General features: G+C 51.5%; 1 protein-coding gene across 2 annotated transcripts in view; it reads right to left on the minus strand.

Annotated features, from left to right (window-relative positions):
* Nucleotides 1-19556, minus strand: part of TNIP1 (TNFAIP3 interacting protein 1) — a 39653-nt gene that overhangs the window by 8220 nt on the left and 11877 nt on the right. For both annotated transcript variants that reach the window (XM_080922209.1, XM_080922208.1), the window contains exons 2-12: nucleotides 18987-19158; nucleotides 17868-18005; nucleotides 16609-16706; nucleotides 15142-15222; nucleotides 12781-12972; nucleotides 10074-10168; nucleotides 8299-8401; nucleotides 6584-6673; nucleotides 4733-4798; nucleotides 4472-4603; nucleotides 1237-1365 (exon numbers count right to left, since the gene is read on the minus strand). In XM_080922209.1, the coding sequence (XP_080778335.1) occupies nucleotides 1237-1365; nucleotides 4472-4603; nucleotides 4733-4798; nucleotides 6584-6673; nucleotides 8299-8401; nucleotides 10074-10168; nucleotides 12781-12972; nucleotides 15142-15222; nucleotides 16609-16706; nucleotides 17868-18005; nucleotides 18987-19122 (1260 nt within the window). In that variant the 5' untranslated portion in view covers nucleotides 19123-19158. The remainder of the gene's footprint in view (nucleotides 1-1236; nucleotides 1366-4471; nucleotides 4604-4732; nucleotides 4799-6583; nucleotides 6674-8298; nucleotides 8402-10073; nucleotides 10169-12780; nucleotides 12973-15141; nucleotides 15223-16608; nucleotides 16707-17867; nucleotides 18006-18986; nucleotides 19159-19556) is intronic.

The raw sequence follows: 19556 nt of genomic DNA on the forward strand, positions 1-19556 counted from the left end.
TTTACTGCAGAACAGAAACACTAAAGGAGATGGGTGAGGTCACACAGCTAGAGAGTGAACGCAAGGATTCCAACCCAGCTGTGTTCTAAACCTGCAGGCTAACCTGAGATCTTTGTGAACAGGCCTGCCTCAACCCCTCATACCCAAGACCTAGAAAGAAGCCTAGCTTTTTGAGAGAAGCTGCATTCTGACAGCTTCTGCAGGATACTTAGCCTCAGCAAGTATCTTGTCTCTAGTCACATGAACCTGAACTGCAATTTCTATTTAGTTTATTTTTCCAACCAACCCTGCACACCAGCCACAGCCAACGCTGTGGGGGTGGGGAGGCTCTGGGTAGTAGTGGTGGCCACCTTTAATCCCAACACTCAGGAGACAGAAGCAGCCTGGTCTACAAGAAGGAGTTCCAGGCCAGCCAGGAATACACAGAAAAACCATGTCTCAAAAACAAAGCAAAACAAAAAAAACAAACAAAACAAAACCACCACCACCAACAAAAAGAAACCCAAAACCCAACTAAACAAACAAAAAAGAACGGCCAAGTGTCCTCTCCTTACTTCCCTTCTTGTCTATAGAATGCTCCCACCTTCTGAGATTCCCTTTACTGATTTCCACCAACCTTGGTCACATGAAACTTTACAACTGTGACCAGGGATACCCATTCATTACCACCTGGACTTTAGCCCCCAGACATCAGGAATCTCGGTGATAGGTCTTTTGCACTGTCTTCAAGAAGAGAGAGAGGGAGAGAGAGAGAGAGAGAGAGAGAGTGGGGGGGAGAGTGTGTGTGTATGCGAGTGCATGCACACACTATGCCTAAAAAGGACAGATAAACTGTTAGCAAGAATGAAAAAAAAAAAAAAACAAAAAACAAAAAAAAACTATTGCTACCCTAGGACCACAGAATGGGGTCATCAAAAAGAGATCCAGGGATGGCTTTGCTGAGCAAGTGACATTCAAGCTTGGGTAGACTAGGCCCTGCCAAGTCTAGTGGGCCTTGGGGAAGGTGGGGGGCACACATTCAAAGGCCACATGGGAAGCAGGAGTGAGTCCAAACTCCTTGGGGGGGGGGGGGCTGGGTCATTCAGAGTCTGGAGGCAGGGAAGACAAGAATAGTGTCTCCAGTTCCCTCACCAGGTGTCACATCTCTCGAACTGGGGATGACAACAGAGGGACGGGTCCTGCAGCTGAGCTCACAGTAGCCTTCCCCTATCTGGGAAGAGGGGTCCTAGTGCCCACCTTATTGAGCCGCTGGATCTCCTTTTCCTGGTATTCTCGTTGCCTCGTGAGTGGGCTCAGCTGATCCTGCAGGTGCTTGACCTTCTGGCGAAGTTCTTTGGCCTCTGCAATCAGCTGCTCCTTGTCAGTCTGCAGAGAGTGCAGAGTAGGTAAACAGGGACACTCCTGGAGGCCTGGACTGCCTGACCCATGCCCTGCCTTTCCCTCCTCAGCAACCATCTCACAGTGCTTGTCTGCAAACGACCAGGGAAGACACTGGTGTCTCTCAGAGTCTGTATGTCCGTCTCTTCCACTCCTGGTAGTAAGGAAGGTCCTCAACTCTGACTGGCAGAGACCCTGGGCCCCACACAGGCCCTCTTAAGCAAGCTTCCTTAATATTGGGGTTAATTAGAACTTACCGAAAGTCACAGAGGGACATCATAAGAGCCGAGTCCAAAATTGAGTGTAAATGTTGTCTGTGTGAAATTCTCTCAGAAGAATGAGGAAGACCATAGTCTCTTAAGGACCTCAGATATCTGAGCGTAGAAGAGACCATGCTCAAAGGGTAGGTGGGACAGAAGTCTCTCCAGGACACCACAGGGGAGGGTGGAAGCTTCCAGGCTTCTGCACCACACAGCCGCAGCTGAACTGGTGAAGGAGCACCAAGTGAGCCTTGGCTAAGTGAGATCCGCTGCGTGTGTGGTGACTTCCTGGAGACCACACAGGGAGCAGAATTTACGGTCTTCATTTCCAGTCCACTCACTTCAAAGAAAGAGTTTCTCTGCTTTTTACAAGCTTTTATTTATTTATTGTCTGTGTGGGCCAGATGACAATTTGTGAGAGTCGGTTCCCTCCTCTACCATGTGGGTCTCAGAATCACACATTAGACTTGGCAGCGAGTACTTTTATCCATGTCTCTGGCTCAAACATACTTTCCCTGCCTGGAAATCAAGCTGGGCAGTAGTGGTAAAAGCACCAGATGCTATTCACCAGGCCAGGAAATGGATTATTTACTTTTCCAGGGCCTCAGTCTCATACATGCTAGGCCACCCTCTTACCACCGAGCAGTGTCCTCAACCCCTCAGCCCCCATTTTTTTACTAAATCACCTTAGCAAGCTTTAACTCATCCTGTAGCCCAGGGAGGCCCTGAGCCTTGGTGACCCTCCTGCCTCAGCCTCCCAAGGAACCGAGGTTGTAGGCCAGCACCACGATTCTCAGCCAGGTGGAGATTAAAACAGTGGTTGGGCCAAGTGGTGGCAAACACCTTTAATCCTCACAGTCTGGAGGCAGAGTCAGGTGGACCTCTGAGTTACAGCCCAGCCTGGTCTACATAGTGAGTTCCAGGCCAGTCTAGGCGCCTGACTCAAAAATAAATAAAAATTAAAACAGTGGATGGCAGTGTAGCATTTTGAGCAGGTACATCTTTAAAAAAACAAAACAAAACTGTACTGTCAGAAGATATGTTTTTAAAAGGTCTGGGAGCTGGAGATGGCTCGATAGTTAAAAAGCAACTGTTGCTCATGCAGAGGACCTGAGTTCAATTCTCAGTACGAACATGGTAGGTCACAAACATCCAAAACTCCAGTTCCCCAGGATCTGATGCCCTCTTCTGGTCTCTATGGGACCAGGCACTCAGGGGTAATACATGAAAGCACAATACTCATACACATAAAATAAATAACTCTTAAAGGTTCACCTACAGTTACCTTTCAGAGGACCAGGGTCTGGGGAGAGGGTGGGGAAGTATTCCAGGACAGTGTTAGCTCCTCTGTATTGTGCCATGTGGATCAGGGACTGACCGAGGCGGGTCAGTGCTCATCCCTTCCTGTGTGACCTTTAGTCACTATTCTGTACACCAGTGGGTGAGGGGTTTCTAGTCAGAGGCGGCTCAGGTGGAGGACAAGGAATGCTCTTGATCACAGAGTTCCCATCTGCAAGGGCAGGCTTAACCAGTGGAGAGGCCACAACTGTGAGGGTCCAAGGGTTGTCTCCCTGTAGACAGGAGTGGGGAAGAGAGACCGCAGAGCCAGGACTCTGGCTGTGAGTGCCATGCTGGGTACTCAGAAGAAAGTGCAGTGTCTCTGCTGCCCATCCTCAAGGGGAGGGGGACACAGACAGAGGATGTGCTTGGGTCAGGCCTGGGTGTCACATGCAGATGGAAGGGTCTCTGAGATGCAATCCGTGTTGAAAAGCAAAAGTAGGCAAAGCAGCTGCATGAAGCTCCCATGATCACTGTCACTAAACCCCAAGGGTCTGGGAAACCCCAGGGTCTGGGAGTCAGGTGGTAGTGGGTCAGCTGCTTCAGGACACTGGAGGGCAGTGGCTGGCACCAGTCACACATGACAAAGCAGAGGCTTTTTTTTTTTTTTTTAAAGAGCATTGCTCCACAGCACAATCAGAATAAGGTCCCTTCTGCTTAGTCTCTGATCTCTGCCTCTTCTTTATTGAGGAACACACTTTTCCTTATGAGCCTCTGCCTGGTTGCTCACTATCTCCTCTCCTCCAGCCAGGGCAGGCTGACTGGTTTCCCCTGATTCTATCTAGTACAGTGCCTGGAACAGGCTAAGATGACTGGATAAACCAGTTCCCTCTGTCTTAGGCCCTGTACTACTCTGAACTCTGATCAGCACCTCACCCCAGTGAGGCCTGCTTTTATCCTTCTGTTTTGGGACATAGTGTATTTTTATTTTATTTTGACAATCACATACAGCCCAGGCTGGCTTCAAACTCACGATGCAGCAAAGGATAGCCTTGATCTTCACTTCCCTCTACAAACTCCTGTGCCTGCTTTATGAAGCACAAGGGGCTGAATCCAGGGCCTCAAGCCTACTAGACATGCACGTTACCAACTGAGTGCCAGCTCCAGCAAGGTCTTGCTATATCTATAGCTCAGGCTGGCCTGTAAGTCTCCTGCCTCAGTACTGAGTGCTGGGATTACAGCTGTGAGCCTACTATGCCCCTTTTGTAAGTTTGTGTATTATGTGCTTCTTTGTGTAGTTCTTAGGGTTTAAGATTTTAACTGCTCGGGGCTGGAGCGATAGCTCGGTGGCTAAGGGCATTGGCTGCTCTTCAGAGGACTTGGGTTTGATTCCTTGGACTGGCACGGTGAGCTCACAACCATCTATAACCCCAGATCCAGGAGATGTGATGCCCACCAGAGGTCACGGAGTGCTCAACCCTGACCCTGGCTCACTGATCCAGGGGACTCTGGGAGGAGCCTGGAACCTCAAAGACTGCATGGCTGACCACACTTACCTCTTCCATCTCGATCTTAGACTTGGCCAGGAGGAGTTTCCGGTCAAAGTCACGCTGCTTCTGCTCACGCTCGGCCTCCAGCTCAGTCACCTGTTTCTGCAGGTCCACCAGCTTCTGGCGAAGCTCTGTGATCTGGGGGAGGGGCAGAGCAGGAGTGTGAGGGCAGGAGAGGAGCGTGGACCAGCTGCCTACACCTCCCCCAGCTCAGCCTGGTCATCCCGCCTCCAGCCATCCTCAGCTCAGCTCCCAGAGCTCCATTACCTTCTGCTCATACTGCTGCTTCATGGACCGGAAATGCTGGTCCCATTGCTTGTTCACTTCCAGCAGCTGTGGGCAGAGGTACTGGGGTCAGAAACACGAGGAAGGATGCCCACCGGGTGCCCCAGCTTCCCAAAGCACATGCAGGATAAAGGTGTAATGGAGGCTGCCTCAATTCCCCACTGATCAGGTGCTCTGTGCTGCGTCTTTAACACAAACTATTCCACTCTGAAAATTTAATCAATAGAAATGCTGAACCAAGGACCAAAGTAGGAGAGTGTCTCTGTGGGAGAATCTTTGCCAAGCATGTACAAGGTCCTGGGTTCAATTTCTAGTATAGGAATAAACAAAAAAAAAAAAAAAACCCAAACAAATAAACAACCCCAAAACAAAAAAAATCAAAAACCAAACCCCCTGGTATAGAAAGAAAAAAAAAAAAAAAAAAAAAAGCACTCAAGAAGCAGAGGCAGAAGGATGTCTGTGAGTTTGAGGCTAGCCTACTTTACATAATTCCTGAACAGCCAAGGCTACATAGAAAGACCCTGTTTCAAAACAAAACCAAAAGTAAAAATTAAACCCTCCTTCTATGTTTGTCCAAAGGTCAGCTTAGTGTAGGACATGGCTTAAAGTACGTCATAAACCGATAAGGCCCAGCCATTAAGGAAACAGGACACTTACTGCATCCTTTGAACTTTAAGCTAATGCTAACTATAAGTCATACTCTTGACAGAGCAGTTACTCAGGAAAGAAAAACAGCTCTACATCACCAAGAAAATAAAATGACAGGTGACAGGGGAAGATACTGACTTCAGATTACAAAGGCACGAAAGCACGAAAGAAATGGAAGGAATTGGCTTATGCTGTGGATCTAAGCAGATCTCCAGAGACAACTTTAGAAGAAAAACTTATCTGAAAAGCAGCGGGTGTCATTTTATTTTTCTGCATTAAAAAAAAACCCTGAATACGGGGTCTGCACGTCTGTAACCTCAGCTACTTAGGAGGCGGTTAGGAAGAGAGCTGAGTTCAAGGGTTGCAGAGGCAGCTCAGTGAGGCCCCAGGTTCAGTTCCTAGTACCACAAAAAATGAAAACAAAACAACCCCAAGAGGGCGGTGAGCTGGTGGCAGCTCAGCTATCCTGAGGGAGACTCTTGGTTCATTATGTACAGACATTCTTCTAGTTCGGAGAGACGAGCAAATCTAGAATACGCATGTAAGCAAGACTTCAGATGTGTGTGTAGGAAGAGGGGTGGGAAAGAAGAGTTTGGGGAAGGCCCCAGCTGTGTGAAGGACAGGCTAGTGGCCTAGGCTGGAGGTGGGGAGGGGCTTGGGAGACAGAGAATGCTGCTGCCAAGGGCGTGGGTGCTTCCTTCGCTGCTACCCACTCCCCTCGCTGCAGCTTGTCTCCAATGCTGACTGGCCCGACTGACCACGACACTCCCCGCTGCCCAGTTTACCGTAGCCTTCCTAAGCTCACCCTTTAAGTTATGTATACATGTGTCTGCATCCGTATGTGGGTTGGTGAGTGTGGGCGCCAGAAAAGGGAGTTAGACTCTCTGGACACTGAACCTGGGTCCTCTGCCAGAGCAGCAGGCACTGAGCCACCTCTCCCGCTCCCTAAGGTCCACAAACAATTTTAGCCTGTGCCACAAATACAGTATCCTCAGTGATCCCTGTGGTTGGTCCAGAGAGGACAGACACCTATCCCAGGGGCAGACAGCTCAATGGTTTCCACAATAACTCTCCCTGATGATCCCAGGAACAACAGGAACCAGACAGCCAGGTGGGCGGGGCCTTCATCCCTCTGGTCCCAGGAGGGGAGAAGGTAGTCAGGGAATACCCTGTTCAGTCACCTACCTCCATGCGTTGCTGTTCTAGCAACTTCACCTTCTTCTCAGCTGCACCGAAGGTCCCTACCTCAGGGACTTTACTTGCCATCACTGTGGCCTAGGGAGAGACAGAGCCTTCACCAAAGTGTCAGCTAAAACTCTGCTTCCCAGCCCACTGCTCCTGCAGGGCCCAGACCCTGGTCTCCAGTCTCTCTCCTCCCACCCAGCAGTTACCACACGTGTCAGAGCCATGACCTCCTCCTTCTGGAAGCCCTTAAGGAACATTCCCCTTTGCTGGTGTACCTACGGGTACACCCATGGCTGCCACCCCTCACCATCCTGTCCCCACCTCTTCCCACAGCCATCTTCCCCACTTTAACTCTGAGGCACTGCTGGTCAGTCCCCTAACCGAAAAGGTGTGGCTTATCTATTTTTAGAAGTTATTAGGAGCCAGTGAGATGGCTCAGTGAGTGAGCATGATCGTCTCAAAGCCCAATGAGCTGGGCTCAACCACCAGAACCTTCGGTGGAGGAGAGACCCGGCCGCTAACCTACACACACACACACACACACACACACACACACACACGCACACGCACACGCACACACACACACACACACACACACCCACACGCCACACACACACACACACACACACACGCCACACACACACACACACACACACACACACGCACGCGCACACACACACACGGGCACACACACACACACACACACACACGCGAACACGCGTGCGCACACACACACACGCCACACACACACATACACACACACACACACACACGCACACACACACACACACACACACACGCACGCGCACACACACACGCAACCCCCAATATAAAATGAACAGCATCAAAATGTCATGGGGGTTGGCAAACATCACGAGCCCAGAAACGTGTGCTAAGAACCTGGCCCTGGGCAGATGTACGCACGCAGGATGCCACTTCTGAGATTCTCCCCAAATTCTGCAACCACAATCTAATCTAAACCCACACCCGTTCTGCAAAACAACTGGCCAGCATAACTCAAAAGCACCAAGGTCATGGAAAAACAGACAGCTGAGCCACGTGGCAGACACGAGGAGACTGAGGAGTTATGACACTGGGGTCTTGGATTCCATTCTGGAACACAGGAAGGACAGGAGTGGAAGCTGGGTGCATCTGAACAGTGCTGCAGGCCACACTCATGCCTACTCTGGTTACCACAGTTACGGAAGGTGCTTGGTGAGGTAGGTCCTTCCTCTCCATGCAGAGGCTCCAAGTTCAATCTCACGGGCTTACAATCCCCATAGGATCCCTGACACTTTAGTTCCGCCGAGGAATGCTTAACTACTAGACTGACTTTTGGGAGTCACCCTCGAGGAGACTTTAACAAAATGCATTAAGGTGTTAGCACCCAGAATGAGAGAAACACTGAACCCCAATTCCCACGAGCAGCCGCTGGACAAGCCAAGTCAGCAAGGAGGAGAGGCAAGCAGCCAGTGGGGCCACAGAACCATGTAACTGCCAATAGCTCTGAGCATGGGTCTCAGAGAATGGGACACTCCACGTGGGTGAAGTGAAGGTAGAACAAAAGGCCAAGGAGAAGTCACACCACAGGGACAGATGCTGCACCGGGAAACAGAGACTACCAGCTAGAACCTCCTGCCACTAACACCGTGTGTAGGAGGAGGTATGCTCACTCTCAGTGGGATAATGAGAAGAACTAACTTCCTGCTACACACCTGCTGCTGTCCGGCCTCTGCCTTTGGGGAGCTCGGCTGTCCACAGAGTCCCTCTTTGCAGCTGCTGTTCATCAACAGTTTTTTGAGCTCCGTGTTTTCTTCCCTGGATAAGAGACAAGTGGAGATGTCACAATGTCAACCCTGGGTTAAGAAGCCTGCAAAGCCAAGGACCTACTGCACTGCAGCAGTTTTCGGGAGTGCAACCAGACTAAAAGGGCATCTGTAAGTCACCCAGAAGGTGTGCAGGCTTCGTGAGAATCCCTAACAGCAGAGTTTCCCTCTGTAGGTTGTCTACACACATGGCACCTTTAGGTCCTATGATCTTCTTCTTGTAAGAAAGCTCCGCCCCCGTTTATAGGCTCCGCCCCCGGTTATAGTCACAAGTCCTGGTTCAGCGGGAAGCAGGGGGAGTCTGCATGGTGCAGTAAGTCCTGAGCGCTCAGTGGCACCTGACACCCCCTCTCTTTAGCACAGAAGGAGCAGGCTCCTGGCTCAGAGCCGGGGCTGATGGAGCCATCCTCACACCTGTCAGGGACTCAATCCCACTGTCTCTGCTTTCAAGGTTACCCCGTGTTGAATACGGGCGATGCTCTAGGTGAGACCTCCTTTATCATTCACAGCAGGAACGGTTGCCAAGCAAAGCTGAGTGTGGGTAACACCTATAACTCCAACACCCATTTGGGAGGCAGAAGCTGGACTATAGAGTCTGAGTGAGCCTGGGCTATAGTATGAGACTGTTCCAAACAAAACAAGCAGAACCATGGCTAAGTAAGAGTGAAATACTAAGTTCATGAGGTATGCAGTGCCTAGTACTCAGGATGTTTGCAACGTGGACACATTCCCTCAGCTTCCATTTAATTACCGAAACACCACAGAGCCAAATGGCTTTTCCCAGGCCACTCAGCAAAGGCTCAAATTCCTGCCTCCTCACCCATAAGTCTTTCCTTCAGTCTGGCATCCTTGTCCTTGACATTATCCATGTCCTCCATGAATAATGAAGTATGGCTCTAAGGCCCTAACCACTAGGCTATCCAAAGTAAATTAAGACACGATGATGCAAAATGGCCCTGTGGCTACAGTGACCAAGAGGGAATATACATACAGGGGCATGACCTGGCTCTAACACAGACTCTCGTCTAACAGGCAAAACCAGCACCCTGCTACCCAGGACCAGTGAGCAGGAACTGTTGCTACTCTAGTTAACGCCTACATCTGTGTCCATCTTACGAAGTCCCTGCCTCCCTCTGAGACCGCCTCCCTCACACAACGGGAGTTAGTCTGCATGATTTGATGGCAAAGGCCCTTTGAGATCCAGCCATCACAAATTCCTGTTTCCCTAGAAACAAGAGGCACACTGATCCTTGGTGGTCAGAAATCCTTAGAGACAAATAGACCCTACAGCTCATCTAAGACACCCAAACTCAGTCCTGCCAAGGACAGAGAGGCTGGGGTAAACCTGATTGCCTTCCCTCAGGTCTGAATCCAGAGAGGGACTTCCAAAGATTGCAGGAAAGCAAGCAGAGAATGATGGTGACCACCAGGGGGCAGGAGAGTCCTGAGCCAGTTCCTACACAAATGTCAGTCCCAGGGGAAGGGCAGCTTTCAGTATGTCTATACCTCCCACCCCAAAATAAGCACAGTGCAAGGGAGAAAATACCAGAAGCCAAGGAGAAGGGCCATGAGGTCTGTTGTCAGAACAGCTCTCAGTATGGCCTCACCCCAGGAACCAGTGTGTAACATTCCTCCTGCCCAGTCTCAGGGTGGCCAGAGCTTACCTCAGCCTCTCAGCAGCCTGATCCCGCTGTTCCAGGCCCTTGTCCAGCTTGGCCTTCAGGGCTTCATTCTCCTGACGCAGCTGCTCACATAAGGTCTGTGGGGTAGATGGGCAGACAGGGGCGAGGGTTAGAAGGGGCATGCTGACACAAGGGGGCTTAGGCTACAGCCACTATGCCCATCCAGCCAGGTTTCCTTCCATGGGAGTCAGTAGTGAGGACGCCCTGTGGAGACTCAGAGCTGGGGTCCTGGTCCTCTCAGTGAGAACTCCCTCTTCTTCCCTTAACAGCTATCCCTGCCTAGACTCTTCCTCCTTGCCGGCCCTGTAGCTCAGGTCCGTGATCTCTTTCCCCAACCAGGGTGGAGATCCTATAGTCACTGCTACACAGAATATAAGGGGAACTGTGTCATGGCACCCAGGGAGACTCTAGAACTGCTGGCTTCCCCTTCGACTAGCTTGGGTGGATGGGAAGGACAGCCTTACGTTGGGGTTGTTGAACCCTAGGTTGAAGGTTGAAAGAACAGAAAACTTGTTATTGTTCTTTGCAATGCCCAGCAGAGGGCCCTGTGCCATATTTGATGTCAAAAAATAGTTAATTTTTTTTTTTTTTAAGTGCAGTTTTACCTTGCAACCCAGTTGGGCCTAAAACTTACTTTATTGAACGCCCAGCAACCTTCCTGTCTCGGCCTCCTAAGTATCGGGTCTACAGGGATGAGTCTGCAATGTATGTGGAGTGAACCAAGAAACATATCAGATAGGACGAGGAGGAACTGGATCCAGCTTCCTCTATCCAGAGGCTGAGAAACAGCTGCTGTGGCCCTGGGCGGGGCCACCAGGGAACGGACAGTGCTGCTCCTGCCCTCAGGGAAGGCCACAACAGCAGTTCACTTGGGGCCTCCAGGTAAACGCCCTGGGTACAAACCAGAGGCTGGACAGGATCAGCAGCAGCCAAAGGTCTCCACCCTCGACCAGAGAGTGAAAGAACATGCCTGTGAGCTCACTTCAAAGACTGATTCGTTTTTTATTTTACGCATAATGTTTTGCTTTGTTTTCAAGACAGGGTTTCTCTGCGTATCTCTGGTTGCCCTGGAACTCACTCTGAAGACCAGGCTGGGCTGGAGATCCACCTACCTAAGTGCTGGGATTACAGGTATGAGCCCACTGCCTGACTCTGTCTTGGCTTTTGAGATGGAGTTTAGCTACACAGTCCAGGATGGCCTTGAATCTGGGATCCCCCTGCCTACCCCTAGAGCAGGCACTGCGGTAGAGCCTCCACTCCTGGCCAACTCACTAATTCACCAGCTGTGTATGAAGGGCCGGGCACCGGGCTAAAATGGTGGGTATTGTCTCTCTGTGAAGACAGCACTTAGTAGGGAGGCACACTAAGGAAATAAACTACCCGACAAAGCAGAATTATTGTGAACTGTCAGAGCCAAGGACGGAATAAACAGGAGACTGATGTAAGAGACTGACGGACATCAGGGAACCAAGATATATCTGTATCTGAGTGCCAAAAGGTTGATGCTCAGGGTGATCTCAGCCCTGGTACCATGCCAGGTTTTCGTTCTCAGGGCTCATTTTGGAAACTGTAACGCCTTGGTGGTCTCTCGGAACCTGAGCCTGGCTCTGTAGGTTCCCCACCACACACTGCTTTTCCAGTCTCCAGTGAGAGGATGTCCTGAGGAGAGCTCACCTGCAAGGTCACACAGGGTGGACCTGCTCCTTTCATCAACGTCTACTGGCACAACTGCGACATGGACTGGCTGGCGCAGGAGAAGGGTCTCCCCAGAAGCAGGGAGCCTTAAAGTGAGAGCTCCAGCCAGAGGGAAGGGGTGCCCAGACCCCGAGCAGGCCTCAAGCAGCCTCATGTTCATCATTTTTGACATGGTTACCAATCAACTGTAAACAGACCGTTTAACTGTACAGCCTGTGAAGTTGGGATGGCCTGCCCAGAGTAGATGAGCACCATCAAACAAAGCTGGCAGTGAGCCATCTCCCAGCACTGGGTTTGAGATTGCGCAAAGGCCTCCTCCGATACAGTGTCCAAGGAGGGGGGAGGCACTGCTAGACCATACAGCAATGAGGACCAACCATTCTCCCAGCACAGGATCTGAGAAAGGAGCAGGGTGACAAAGGGTATGACATCTTAAATATGACAAACTAAAGCTGGGTGAGGTGGCTCGTGTCTAGAATCCCTGCACTCACGAGGCTGAGGCAGGAGAATGCTGTGAGTCCGGGGCCAACTTGGGCTAAGAGCCTCATAAAAACCTTCCTGCAGGGGACAGATCATAAAAGAACCATAGTGACAGCAGAGCAGGCAACAAGGTGTCCTCAGGAGGCAGAGGCAGGCAGATCTGAGTCATGGCCAGTCTAGTCTACACAGCAAATTCCAGGCTAACTGGGGATACACAGTGAGACCCTGTCTTTAAGAAAAAGTAAAAAGAAAGAGAAACAGACAAGAACAAAGCAGGCTTCACCCAGTCAGGCCACACTCCCCAGGACACTCACTCTGAATCTCCAAGGCCCACCTCCCATTTCCTCATTCCCTTCTTTCTCTACACACCTTCCCAACAAGTTCCTTACTGCAGTCACCACTGTGAACAAAAAGCTCCAAATAGGCCTAAAATCCAGCCCTCAGAAGTCCCCATAGTTGACCCCTATACCCTACAGCAGGGCGGGAGGTTCGAGGAGACACTTGCTGGCCTCACCTGCAGGATGGAGGTACGCTGCTCATTTTTATGCACTTTGGAGGCCAACCTGTTGAACTCGAGGGCCATGCGGCCCAGGTGAGTGAAGAGCTGGCTGTGGTCTGGTTCCTCTGCACACACGCTCAGGGTGGTCTCCAGGCGCTGCAGGTGAAGCATCAGATTGCCATCCTCTGGGGGTGGGGGCCCCAGATCCTGTGGGAGCAAAGGAGATGATCTTCACCAAGCCTAAGCAGGCAATGCCAGCCAATTCTTCTATTGCTTCCCCATTCTTCATGACTCAGTTTCCCCTGTGGCCTCTGTTCAGCCCAGGGAAAATTTCCAGTTACACTGGTTCCCTATCTAGAGCTGACTCACTGGGCAGGACCTAGGACTTCCAGGCCACTGGCTGGCCTACCACCACCGAGGCCATCTTCCTCCTACGCTTTGAGTCTTCCTGAGTGCCCAAGGGTAGTCAGTTCACCCTCCCCCACGCTGGGCATCCTTTCAGCAGCATGTGTGTGTGTGTGTGTCACTTCCCTCCTTCACTGCACAGCAAAACTGACAGGAGGGAAGGCAGAGAGTATCTCTAGCTGTAACCCGCTGCTTCCTGAGCTCAGGGAGGCTCCACAGGGGCTGTGCCTGGGAGTGGACTGAACCCCATGTTTCTAAGACTCACACCTCTAATACTGCAGAGAACCCCAACCTAGTAACTTAGAGAGAGAGCAACCTGGGCAGAACAGTGCGGTACCGCTCTCTCTATTCTCTCTAGAACATGGCTCCTGAAGCCACTGCCCTGGTCATACCTACATCAGGCCTAAGGATCTCAGTGGGACCTTTGATTCCTGGCTCACAGACAGGCGTTAGTTAGGCTTTCTCCTGCCCAAGGTCCTGTGCTAGACCACAGGGTTCACACACTTCAGCTCTTCCAGATCCCCTCCTCTACAACAGTTCAGAGAATCAGCCAGCAGGTTCCTCCGAAACGCCAATACTTGAGGGAATCAGAGAGCAGAGCCACAGGGAGCTACAGTTCAGGCTGGTACAGTGAAGTATGCGGAGAGAAAACTGGCCCACAGCAGCCTAGTCAGTACACGGCCGAGTGGCAGAGCCAGCCCCACAACCGGGGCTTTCTCACTGTAATCCAGGGCTCTGTGGCAACTGAATGCTCAGCCTGCTTCCGATCAGCACCATATTCTAATTAAAAAAAAAAAAAAAAAAAAAAAAAAAAAAAAAAAGCAGAATCAGTCTCCAATCCTGCATCCCTTCCCCACCATAAAGGACCGGGAGTGGCCAGGGCTGTTCTCGGGAGGCTCATAAAATGCTTCGAACCCCTCAAGTTTCTCCAACTAGCCTAGCAGCTCCCAGCAGGCGTTGGTGTGCTCCTGAGTTGGCACAGACTGACTCTGAACAGAACAGAAAAGGTAAGTCACCAGCCCACAGTCCCATGCTGACACCTTTCTGAGCAAGGGGGGTTCGCCAGCTCTCAGTCATGTCTCAGGGACAGAGCACAGAGGTCCTGCCTCATACTCAGCATCCCAACAGGACGATCCCCTCGGCACTCAAGGCTAAATGCTCCTGTGAGGTGGGCCAGTGTTTGCAGGTGAACAAAAGAGCACCAGCCATCCAAACCTTCATGACTTGTGGTCGCAGCACCAGTGAAGGAAGGTGAGGCCAAATAGTACCGGTCTACAGTGAGGTGTGCCTCAGTTTGGGGACTTAGGAGAAGAGGCAAGAGGCTCACCTCACATGAAAACAAAACAGAACAAGAATAAAGCAAACATTAAATGGGAGGAGAGGAGGGACGAGGAAAGGACAGAACTTTAAGGTCTCTGACAAATCTTGAAAACCTTTCACAACAGCTAAGTCTGGCATTTTAAGGAAGAACAGAAGGACCGCAAGGTTAAACACTGCAAGGTAGGAATGTGGATTTGAGTAGCCCTTGTGAAGCTAGAGAAAGGTGTGCACCCTCCAGCCCATCTACTCCTGGGAGGAGCCAAGGACCTGCACAAAAGGGTAAATTACTCTCACCCCTCCCATCAGCACTAGGCCAACCCTTTCCACACCCCCAGGCCTGGAGCCTAGAGACCCAAGAGGCTGAGTCACTGTAACTGATAGAAAGGTGATTGGTTCAGAGGCTAGTGGGGCTGGCAAGTGGCCAGGCTTTCACAACAGTGGGGTGCCTGTGTGCCCCAAGCTGGGGAAGTCACCAGCGGGGGATTTGCATATGAGAGTGAGAAGAACCCCATGCTATAGCCCCTCTGTGTCCCCCATGTAATTGCAGGGGACCCAAGGGATCTGAGTGGCCCCTGTGATAGGCAAAGAGGCAGGTGACAGACAAGAGAGGAAAGCAGAGGATGTGCTGGGGGGAGGGTGGTGTCTGCTCACCATCATGTTCCTAGGGTGGCTGCCAGTTTCGGGTGAATTCTGCTCCTCCGTGGGGACCACTTCAAAGTCAGAGGAGGCGCCCTAGGTAGAAGGGAGTTAGTAGCTGCCCAAGAGAAATGCACCCTGCCCCCAAGGAAGACAGAAGAACAAACAGTGCAGAGTTCTCAGAGGCAACAGTCACACATCATTCACATGAGATCACCCAGGAACCACACGACTGCCATCACCTTCCTTGTGATCTGAAGTCATATCCCTCCATGGCCATTATTTATCTGTGAAACAGGGGTGTGGGGGACGAGCTGACCTTGAACTAGTGCTCAGTGTGTGTGTGTGTGTGTGTGTGTGTGTGTGTGTGTGTGTGTGTGTGGAAACCAAGTTCACAGAGTCAACATGTAAGCCAAGAGTGCACTAGCTCGCAGATCCTGCAAAAGCAACCAAACTATCTCCTGGGCTCAGGCGTTTCCGGCTCATCCCGGGTGGCAGAAGCTATGACAGCCACCACCAAGGAAGGTCTTACACCAGCCTCACCAACTCAGACCCCGAGGTCCCAGGAAAGGACTGACCTGAGAACACCAAGGATGGTCAATAATTCGTCTCAAACTAAGGTGGTGGCCAGCCGATTCTGTATTTTCCAAGCAGACTTGGATGTTCAATCAGCTGAGGGGCCCACAGTATATCTGAACCTGGCTCTAAGATTCCCTTAAACCTGACCAGGGCTGGGGAGATGGCTCAGTGGGTAGAGCATTTACTACACTAGCAGGAAGACCTATGTTTGGATTTCCTAGCAACCATGTGAAAAGCACAGCTGGGCATCCATAACTCACAACCCCAGCGTTCGAATGAACAGAGACAAGAGGATCGCTGGGGCTTGCTGGCTTATCTGGCAAGCTCTGGGTTCAGTGAAGAGACGTAAGGGATAAAGCAAAAAGCAATAAATAAAAGAGGACACATCCTCTCCTCCTCTGTCCTCATAAGCACACACTCCATATATATTCCTCTGCCCCCATCTCCTGCCAACCCCCCCAAAACAAAAACACCCTCTTGACCTGCTTTCCCTGTCCTGGAATGGGGTAGAACAGATTCACCGTGACCCCATCTGTGGTCTCAGCCCTACTAGAGAAGCTCTGCCCAAACCTACACTCTTGAGTTCCATACATGACCTTGGAAAAGGCCCAATTTCTCACCATCTGAAGGAAGCCTTGAGGGGTTGGCCCTATGACACCAAGCTACACTTCTCCACTGAGCCTGCAGGGTATGGTTTCTGAGCCTCTGTGCCCAGTTAGTGAGCATGGTCACATTAGACAGTTCAGTACACGAGAGAAAACTTCTTGTTTGATCAGGACCTTCCTGGTCACGAGAACCATGACTTCCACCTGAAAACAGCAAACTGCTCCATCCCAGCACTCCAGGCTGATGTGTGCTGGGAAGATCGTCAGGTAACCAGTCACAACTGCAAGTGCAACTTACATTGGATGGAGGCTTGGAGGCTGGCGCTGGATTCTCCATGGAGTTTTTGGTGGCGGTGGCACTGGTAGTAGGATGTACCTGGACCTTTGTATTCTGTCCTGGAAAATCAAGACTGTGGCTAAAGAAACCTAGAAGGGAAGAAGCTGAACCCAGCCCACAGGAAGAACACTCAATGGAAGCCCTGACTGAGTTCTCTCCCGTTTCAGAGAAAAGGGAGGCTGTCCCTTTAAGGCAAGAGGTCAGGTGAAATGACTGGCTTAGTAATGGGGCCAGAGCCTAGGCAGAGACCCCCTTCCCATGCCTTACTAGGAAAACTCCAAGGTGGCGGCAGTTCTCTGCCTCGGGGATCTGAAGAGAATTTTCAATTAACCAAGTGCTTTCTTATGGGTTTTGAGAGAGGCTCATGTTGCCTATGTTGACCTCAAGCTTAGCTGAGGATGACCCTGGACTTATCTTCTCGCCACCGACTCCCAACTCCGGTGTTACAGGCATGAGCCACTACGCAGTTTATTCCGGGCGGCTGGATTCATACAAGCCAGGTGAGCATTCTACCCACTGAACTACAGCCCACTGTAGAATCTGAACTCAAATGCAGCTTATTTCCTTAGCCCGAGAATATCTCCCCACGGCACTGGGCTGGTGAGGACAAGAATGCCACGCTGACAACAGTGCCATGGGCTCTGACACCTCCACCTTTCTCATCTGGCCAGCAAGTAGCATCACTCTTAGAAAGGAAGCTCTTGCAGGAAGTGCTCAAGCCTGGTGTGGGAGAGCCTCTCTTGGTCCCAGACCTCCTCGGCCTGGACTGGAGACCAACCCTATCACCCCCTCCTTTAGCAGACCTCGTAGGCACTGATTAAGGCCAATAGGCAAGGACAAATTCTTCTCTGGGCCTCAGTCTTCCCGATTATAAAATAGAAGGGAGGAAGGAGACAGAGGACTTTCGACTCCCATGCCTAGTGGGGCTGGGCCTGCCACACAGCAGTTGTAAATTCAAAAACCATGCTGATAAAGCCCTAAGGTTTGTCTTAGGTGCCACAGGTCACTGTGACGGATCACTAATGCCTGCTAGGGCATCAGGACTGCTGAGTCACTACAGTCTTCTGAGGTCTCTTAAAGATCTGACCTTTTATGGGTACTATAGCCAAAAGATGTGTACACAGGAAAAAGGTCTGTGTGAGAAGGGGTAGGCCCTGTGGCATTCAGGGCCTGGGCAGGCTATGTTCAGAGAAGGCAGGGGTTCTGGATTTTTCTGGTACCTGTGAGCTTAGCCAGGGGATCAAAGGAGACCAAGGAGGGAGCAGGTGGCGGTGGGGGCTGCTCACTCTCCTTGACCAGCTCCTCCGCCTTCTGCCGGAGTCTGGACGCTTCCATCTGAGACTCCTCCAGAAGCTCCCCTAGAGACAAGGAGGAGAAGCACAGGATTTACCCAGCCCGATTCATGGCTCTCCCCATCTCTGCCTTAAACCTGGTCATGGACTGGCTACATTCCCACAGTGGCTGGCTGTGTGGGGTCCAAGCATGTGCCAAAGTGCCAAGCAGGCCAGTATAACAAGAGTCTGGCAGTGGGGCCTAGGAAACCTTCCACCTCTGACCTCCTCCTATCCCTGCCCACCTCTCCGTCCACGTCTGGTCACCCCCCCCCCCTTATGGCCCATGCAGAAAGCAAGGGATCCTCAAGGTCTGTTTCCCTTCTGCAGCTAGAGAAAGGAAAACTCTCATTCTCCACCCACTACCAACACAAGTGGGTTCTGCCAAGCAAGGAAAATACTTGGAAAGTCAGGGTGCTGGGCCTTCCACACCAAGGCTGAACACAAAGAAAGTGACCTCCAGACACAGTGTGAGGAGAGTGAGGAAGTCAGTGAAGGCCCTTCACCAAGGAGAAGCATGCAGTGCAGCGGTCAGGGGTGGGCAAGGAGTGGGGAGGGCTGGGCTGGACAACGGGGATAGCTGAGCAGAAGCTGGAGGAACAGGGCCAAGGGCCCTGCTGCACTGAGCTCTGGACCAGCTCTGTTCCTGGCCTGGCATCCGAGCCCTGGGTTCGGGGGCTGCCCTGTACATTAGTTTTCCTCATCTTGCACACTTCATTTCTCCAACAGGAGACCATTCTGGTTCCAGGCTTACAAACTGGGCCTTCCACTCCTCTTCCCTTTCAGGTTTCCCTCTTGGTCCCTCAAGGATACCCTTTGGGGTGGGAGAAGTCAGGGCTGGGGATGCCATCACCAGGCTACAGAACTGCACACAAATGCCAGGACCCGACGCTGGGTCACAGGGACAGCAGCGTGATGGGCAGAGGTACCTGCCCGCCTTTGTGAGGGGGCTGGCATTGCAGGCTGCGGGAAGAGGGCCAACACAGAGAGGGTCACGGTCTGCTTTACCTAACATCTTTATCCCTTGTATTTTTCCCTTCAGTCGAGTATTCTCCTCCACTAGACGGTCAAAAGCTGCGGACACATCTCCCAGAGGCGTGCTGCCCCCTGGGTCGTAGATCCGGTAAGGTCCTCTCCCTTCCATGAGGGTGGCTCAACCCCTGCCGTGACGGCCACCTAGCTGTAGGGACAATGGCAGACATCAGAGGGCTGGCCAGGCCCTTAGGTCATAGTTTCTGGGGATGATTCTCTAGTCTGCCATGGCTCTAAAACGTAGTCCTGCTGACCCAGAGCAGAATACCTCACATCAGGCTGGTCTGACCACAGTTCTGCATAGTGGAGCAGACACCTCTGATGTTCTCTTCTATTAGTGGGACCGGAGCAGCATTCACTTCTTTTAGGAGGTGCACTGCACTGTGGCTCATTTGCAATGGCAGTAAAATGAAGTGATGGGTGTGAGCGAGAATCTGAGAGTCTTGAGCTCCTGCCTGTCTGGCCCTTCATAATGCGATCGTGATACTAGTAACGAAATGAACACCCAAAACTGACAGCATTTGAGTAAATGGTTTGGTCACACAT

This window comes from Micromys minutus, assembly GCF_963924665.1.
Source record: "Micromys minutus genome assembly, chromosome: 10".
NCBI lineage: Eukaryota > Metazoa > Chordata > Mammalia > Rodentia > Muridae > Micromys > Micromys minutus.